The 7,787-nt window shown below is 41.6% G+C and overlaps 1 protein-coding gene across 2 annotated transcripts; it reads left to right on the forward strand.

The window, feature by feature from the left end:
• Positions 1–47: 47 nt before the first annotated feature.
• hcar2 (hydroxycarboxylic acid receptor 2-) lies at positions 48–6,683 on the forward strand. 2 transcript variants are annotated; one of them, XM_062055312.1, is made up of 2 exons: positions 48–423; positions 2,554–6,683. In XM_062055312.1, exon 2 carries the CDS (start codon positions 2,568–2,570, stop codon positions 3,453–3,455), a length of 888 nt encoding a protein of 295 aa, XP_061911296.1. In that variant the 5' UTR covers positions 48–423; positions 2,554–2,567; the 3' UTR covers positions 3,456–6,683. The 2 variants fall into 2 exon arrangements, with proteins under 2 accessions (XP_061911296.1, XP_061911295.1); XM_062055311.1 differs by having other exon boundaries at positions 50–510.
• The last annotated feature ends 1,104 nt before the right edge of the window (positions 6,684–7,787 follow it).

The raw sequence follows: 7,787 nt of genomic DNA on the forward strand, positions 1-7,787 counted from the left end.
AACTTCCGGCGCCCCTTACAAAAGGGGGGTGAGAAGAAAAAAGAAATCGGTCCAAGCCTGGGCCCTTGGAGAGGGGGTCCAGACTGAGGCCAAGGAAAAAAACAACTCAAAGCCATAGCACACGTAAGAGGGAAACATCCAACATCAAAGAACAAAGGACATTAAAGACATTAAAAGAGCAGAGCTTATGCAACCAGCCACTTCTACATACAGCTATGATTAAAAAGTAAAAGAAAGCTATACACTGTGGTGGCCTCTGCGGTGTTCCACGCCATCGTCTGCTGGGGTGGAGGGAGCACGGCCAGAGACAGGAGCAGACCCAACCAATCAACCAAGAGAGCCGACTCCACTCTCGGCCGCCCACTAACTCGGCCGGTGGCCAGCCCCGCATGGATGAGCGAGGATACGTCTAAGGAGACTGATGTAAGTCACAGCAGCTCGGACGAGGCACCAAGCAGTGTTGGTGGCGAGCGTTTCCACAGAGTGTTTCCAGAGCGGCCAGCCTGAAATGTGAGTGTCAGGGACAGACGCGGAAGGAGGTTTTTACAACAAAGTTCTAAAGCTTAGTGATATATTAGATTGTAGGTGGTTTTTTTTTACCCTTTGCGTTCATATTTTGCTGTTTGTTGCATTTTTGTTGTGTTTTGCTTGATTGTAAAATACGTCGATTGAAAGGGGGTGTGACGTTCATATGTTGTCAATATTCAGTGTTTTATCGTTCATAGTTAAAATTGTAAATCTCACATTCTTTATTTTCATGTACAAACCCCGTTTACATATGAGTTGGGAAATTGTGTTAGATGTAAATATAAACGGAATACAATGATTTACAAATTCTTTTCAACCCATATTCAATTGAATGCACTACAAACACAACATATTTGATGTTGAAACTCATAAACTTTATTTTTTTTTTGCAAATAATTAACTTAAAATTTCATGGCTGCAACACGTGCCAAAGTAGTTGGGAAAGGGCATGTTTACCACTGTGTTACATGGCCTTTCCTTTTAACAACACTCAGTAAACGTTTGGGAACTGAGGAGACACATTTTTGAAGCTTCTCAGGTGGAATTATTTCCTATTCTTGCTTGATGTACAGCTTAAGTTGTTCAACAGTCCGGGGGTCTCCGTTGTGGTATTTTATGCTTCATAATGCGCCACACATTTTCAATGGGAGACAGGTCTGGACTACAGGCAGGCCAGTCTAGTACCCGCACTCTTTTACTATGAAGCCACGTTGATGTAACACGTGGCTTGGCATTGTCTTGCTGAAATAAGCAGGGGCGGCCATGGTAACGTTGCTTGGATGGCAACATATGTTGCTCCAAAACCTGTATGGACCTTTCAGCATTAATGGCGCCTTCACAGATGTGTAAGTTACCCATGTCTTGGGCACTAATACACCCCCATACCATCACAGATGCTGGCTTTTAAACTTTGCGCCTATAACAATCCGGATGGTTCTTTTCCTCTTTGGTCCGGAGGACACGATGTCCACAGTTTCCAAAAACAATTTGAAATGTGGACTCGTCAGACCACAGAACACTTTTCCACTTTGTATCAGTCCATCTTAGATGAGCTCAGGCCCAGCGAAACCGACGGCGTTTCTGGGTGTTGTTGATAAACGGGTTTCGCCTTGCATAGGAGAGTTTTAACTTGCACTTACAGATGTAGCGACCAACTGTAGTTACTGACAGTGGGTTTCTGAAGTGTTCCTGAGCCCATGTGGTGATATCCTTTACACACTGATGTCGCTTGTTGATGCAGTACAGCCTGAGGGATCGAAGGTCACGGGCTTAGCTGCTTACGTGCAGTGATTTCTCCAGATTCTCTGAACCCTTTGATGATATTACGGACCGTAGATGGTGAAATCCCTAAATTCCTTGCAATAGCTGATTGAGAAAGGTTTTTCTTAAACTGTTCAACAATTTGCTCACGCATTTGTTGACAAAGTGGTGACCCTCGCCCCATCCTTGTTTGTGAATGACTGAGCATTTCATGGAATCTACTTATATACCCAATCATGGCACCCACCTGTTCCCAATTAGCCTGTTCACCTGTGGGATGTTCCAAATAAGTGTTTGATGAGTATTCCTCAACTTTATCAGTACTTATTGCCACCTTTCCCAACTTCTTTGTCACGTGTTGCTGCCATCAAATTCGAAAGTTAATGATTACTTGCTAAAGAAAAAATGTTTATCAGTTTGAACATCAAATATGTTGTCTTTGTAGCACATTCAACTGAACATGGGTTGAAAATGATTTGCAAATCATTGTATTCCGTTTATATTTACATATAACACAATTTCCCAACTCATATGGAAACGGGGTTTGTACATTCTGGGTGTCTCAATCAGTAAAAAAATGTAAAATTCCATTCCGTTTTTAAGGCTGTCTGTCATAACGTTTTTAGCATTCAATCAGACATCATTGTGATGTTTTGTATTAGTGCTCCTAAAAATAGAAATATCGGCCCCCGGACACATTTTTGTCTCTAAAATAATTGCCCAGGCCTGGTCTAATGTGTGTGTTTTTTTTTGTGGTGATTTCAGTTCCTCCAGCCGTCATGGGGGCCGTCTTCCTCAACCTGTCTGCGCTTTTCATCGCGCAGCGCCCTGTCAACGACACGCCGCCCGAGAAGACGGTGTACGAGGGCTGCAGGGACATGCCGGCCGTCCTCATCTGGTACCTGGGCCTGCAGTTCATCAACATGTTCCTGGGCATACCGGCCAACATCATGGTGCTGTGGCTCATCCACAAGAACAAGGGCGACTCGTCCACGTCGGACATCTTCATCATGCACCTGGCCGTGCTGGACGTCCTCTTCTGCCTCATCCCTCCCTTGGAGCTGGCCAACATCATCTTCCTCACCACCAGCAGCACCTGGTACGTGCTGCGCTTCTTCTACGGCATGAAGGACTCCTCGCCGCTCTTCCTCTCCTGCATCTGCCTGGACCGCTACGTGGCCGTGGTGCACCCCCTCACCTTCACCCGGCTGAAGGACCGCCAGCACCGGGCGGCCCTCGCCGTGCTGGTGTGGCTGGTCACGCTGGCGTACGCCGCCGCCAAGTGCGTGGGCAACATCGTCAACTTCGAGAAGGTCTTCACGGCCATGATCCTCGCCGCCTTCGCCCTCATGGTGTTCTGTAACATCGCCATCCTGTGGGTGCTGCGGCAGTCCGGGCCCGGCCGAGACGAGATGCACCCGGTGAAGAAGAGGGCCTTCAAGATGGTGCTCATCATCTTAGCCATCATCGTGTTCAACTACTTCCCGCCCGTGGCGCTGTTCCCCTTCCAGCACTACTTCTCGCCCGACGTTTTCCGCTGCTACATCCACTACGTCGCTTTCGGCCTGATGGACTTCAGCAGCAGCATCCAGCCCATGCTCTACCTGTCCAAGGAGAAGATGTCCTGTCCCAGATGTTGCCGGGCCAACTCCACACGCCTTCAGTAGCTTATCCAATGTCTACCTTTTTGTTGTAACAAAGCCTTTTTTTTTAAATGTTTGAAGACACAACCTAATGAAATCCATTACAAGACATGTACAAAACCCAAAACCACTGGAGTTGGCACGTTGTGTAATTCGTAAATAAAAACAGAATACAATGATTTGCAAAGCCTTTTTAACTAATATTCAATTGAATGGACTGCAAAGACAAGATATTTAACGTTCGAACTGAGAAACTTAATTTAGTTTTTGCAAATAATAATTAACTTACAATTTAATGGCAGCAACACATTGCAAGGGGCATTTTTACCACTGTGTTACATGGCCTTTCCTTTTAACAACCCTCCGTAAACATTTGGGAACTGATGAGACCATTTTTTTTAAGCTTTTCCAGGTGGAATTCTTTCCCATTCTTGCTTGATGTACAGCTTAAGTTGTACCGTTGTGGTATTTTAGGCTTCATATTGCACCACACATTTTCAATAAGAGACAGGTTTGGACTACAGGCAGGCCAGTCTAGTACCCGCACTCTTTTACTATGAAGCCACGCTGTTGTAACACGTGGCTTGGCATTGTCTTGCTGAAATAAGCAGGGGCGTCCATGATAACGTTGCTTGGATGGCAACATATGTTGCTCCAAAACTTGTATGTACCTTTCAGCATTAATGGTGCCTTCACAGATATGTAAGTTACCCATGTCTTGGGCACTAATACACCCCCATACCATCACAGATGCTGGCTTTTCAACTTTGCGTCTATAACAGTCCGGATGGTTCTTTTCCTCTTTGGTCCGGAGGACATGACGTCCAGTTTCCAAAAACAATTTGAAATGTGGACTCGTCAGACCACAGAACACTTTTCCACGTTGCATCAGTCCATCTTAGATGAGCTTGGGCCCAGTGAAGCTAATGGTGTTCCTGGGTGTTGTTGATAAATGGCTTTCGCTTCTCATGGTAGACTTTTAACTTACACCTACAGTTGTAGCACTTTTCCATGTTGCATCAGTCCATCGTAGATGAGCTCGGGCCCAGTGAAGCTAATGGTGTTCCTGGGTGTTGTTGATAAATGGCTTTCGCTTCTCATGGTAGACTTTTAACTTACACCTACAGTTGTAGCGACCAACTGTAGTTACTGACTTTGAACTTTGCGTCTATAACAGTCCGGATGATTATTTTCCTCTTTGGTCCGGAGGACATGACGTCCAGTTTCCAAAAACAATTTGAAATGTGGACTCGTCAGACCACAGAACACTTTTCCACGTTGCATCAGTCCATCTTAGATGAGCTCGGGCCCAGCGAAGCTGATGGTGTTCCTGGGTGTTGTTGATAAATGGCTTTCGCTTCTCATAGTAGACTTTTAACTTACACTTACAGTTGTAGCACTTTTCCATGTTGCATCAGTCCATCTTAGATGAGCTCGGGCCCAGCAAAGCTGATGGCGTTTCTGGGTGTTGTTGATAGATGGCTTTCGCTTCTTATAGTAGACTTTTAACTTGCACTTACAGTTGTAGCGACCAACTGTAGTTACTGACAGTGGTTTTCCGAAGTGTTCCTGAGCCCATGTGGTGATATCCTTTACACACTGATGTCGCTTGTTGATGCAGTACAGCCTGAGGGATCGAAGGTCACAGGCTTAGCTGCTTACGTGCAGTGATTTCTCCAGATTCTCTGAACCCTTTGATGATAGTACGGACCGTAGATGGTGAAATCTCTAAATTCCTTGCAATAGCTGGTTGAGAAATGTTGTTCTTAAAGTGTTTGACAATTTGCTCACGCATTTGTTGACAAAGTGGTGACCCCCGCCCCATTCTTGTTTGTGAATGACTGAGCATTTCATGGAAGCTGCTTTTATACCCAATCATGGCACCCACCTGTTCCCCAATTAGCCTGTTCACCTGTGGGATGTTCCAAATAAGTGTTTGATGAGCATTCCTCAACTTTCTCAGTCTTTTTTGCCACTTGTGTCAGCTTTTTTGAAACATGTTGCAGGCATCAAATTCCAAATGAGCTAATATTTGCAAAAAATAACAAATGTTAAGTATCTTGTCTTTGCAGTCTATTCAATTGAATATAGGTTGAAAAGGATTTGCAAATAATTGTATTCTGTTTTTGTTTACCATTTACACAACGTGCCTACTTCACTGATTTTGGGGTTTGTAGATGACCACTTTGTTTTATTTTTTTCCAAAACGGAAGGACACGGTGGCCTTTTTTACGTTTTTCACATTTTATTAGTAAGCATGTAACAAACAAATTAATTTCTGTCGAGAAAAAGCAAAAAGTAATTGGTATAATTGTATTATATTTAAAATTGTATTTTACTTGTAGCCTTTTTCTTTTCGGTGTGATCCTCCTTCATAAAGTTTTGATGTAAGAAATCTTTAATTTGGAACCTGCGTCGATGTGCATAGATGTGTCGTGGGTGTATTGACTGTATGTTTTTTTTTTTTTTAAAGGGAATATTTATCAGTGTGCTTGTGATTTGACACCAAAATTTAATTTTTTTTAAAAAGCCTTATAAAGTTCCAAATATGATACCATGCATCATCATCATCATTTCTTTTTATTCCTTTCATGAAAATGCATCTATACAAGCCACATACAGTTGACACTTTCATTGTTTTTGTGTTTCTTATACATTTCCATGATCAGAAAGGAGCAGATGGAAGAATAATATTCATATATTTATCTGCCCCCTTTTTTAACACAAATTATTTTAGATGACTTTATCACTGTTCCCTCCACCAACACCCGAACTCCAACATACTTTTTTAATTTTCGTTTAAGCATTTTCACAATGACACGTCCAATCAAAATCTAAAATCAGTTTGACATAATTCCAGTTGTCTCTTTTTGTAACTCTTTTTAAATTCAAAGATATTCTTGCAACTTTTTAAGTCTTTCTTTAGAGGATTCTATGCTTTCACACCAGCAACAGACAAGCACATTTGTTTCAAATTTGTTCGCAGTCTTGGATGTTTAAAAATTATACGGCCTTCTGTGGTTCTCATCTTCAGACATGAACACAAATAACTTTTGTAAGTCCTTTGGAAGAACTTTTATTTCTAGCTTTGAACATCACTAATAGAGTATGCAATTCTACAATGTCTTTTAGTTTTAATAATCCTGCCCTAATCCCACATGCATACACAAAATAAACATGTATACCGGTAGTTGACAAACTGATATCAAACCACAAATATTCTATTCTGACACTTTTAGGTATAAATGTGAAATAGAGCAATGAAATAAAGCACTATCAAGTTGCAAATGCTTTGTCTTTTATTTTATTTTATATATATACACCTTTATTTATAAATTTCAACATTTACAAACAGTTGAAAATAATAATCAAAGTAAGTACAAAAAAAGTACAAAAACCGTACAAAACAGCGCCAGGGAGTTATAAATTCAAAGTAACTAAAATAGAATGCAAAATATATACACTACCGTTCAAAAGTTTGGGGTCACATTGAAATGTCCTTATTTTTGAAGGAAAAGCACTGTACTTTTCAATGAAGATAACTTTAAACTAGTCTTAACTTTAAAGAAATACACTCTATACATTGCTAATGTGGTAAATGACTATTCTAGCTGCAAATGTCTGGTTTTTGGTGCAATATCTACATAGGTGTATAGAGGCCCATTTCCAGCAACTATCACTCCAGTGTTCTAATGGTACAATGTGTTTGCTCATTGGCTCAGAAGGCTAATTGATGATTAGAAAACCCTTGTGCAATCATGTTCACACATCTGAAAACAGTTTAGCTCGTTACAGAAGCTACAAAACTGACCTTCCTTTGAGCAGATTGAGTTTCTGGAGCATCACATTTGTGGGGTCAATTAAACGCTCAAAATGGCCAGAAAAAGAGAACTTTCTTCTGAAACTTCACAGTCTATTCTTGTTCTTAGAAATGAAGGCTATTCCACAAAATTGTTTGGGTGACCCCAAACTTTTGAATGGTACTGTATATATATAATAAACAAAGTGCAAAGCCATAGGCTCGCTCAATCTCAGTAAATAACTTAAATTTGGAACACAGCATCATCGTTTTCACAGATTTTTGGTTAGAGGTATAGAGTGTTTTAATGTAGAGTTCTAAATCCTTTTCAAAGGCACAAAAAACAGGTCGGGTATTGAGAAACTTACATTTATGAATATATAACTTAGCCAATAGTATTGTAGCCGAGTGTCCTGGGTTCGCCTGTACCGGGGGTCTGCAACCTGCGGCTCTGCAGCCACATGAGGCTCTTTCATGCCCCTGCCCGGGCTCCCTTTGGCTTGCCTTTGACACAAAAATGTCAATAAATAATGGCTATTTAATTTTAAGTAATTCTA

The sequence above is a fragment of the Entelurus aequoreus genome, linkage group LG08, assembly GCF_033978785.1.
Source record: "Entelurus aequoreus isolate RoL-2023_Sb linkage group LG08, RoL_Eaeq_v1.1, whole genome shotgun sequence".
NCBI lineage: Eukaryota > Metazoa > Chordata > Actinopteri > Syngnathiformes > Syngnathidae > Entelurus > Entelurus aequoreus.

Bases quoted from the DNA above. Each gene is read 5' to 3' on its own strand.
- hcar2 (XM_062055312.1), top strand. From the start codon at position 2,568: ATGGGGGCCGTCTTCCTCAACCTGTCTGCGCTTTTCATCGCGCAGCGC.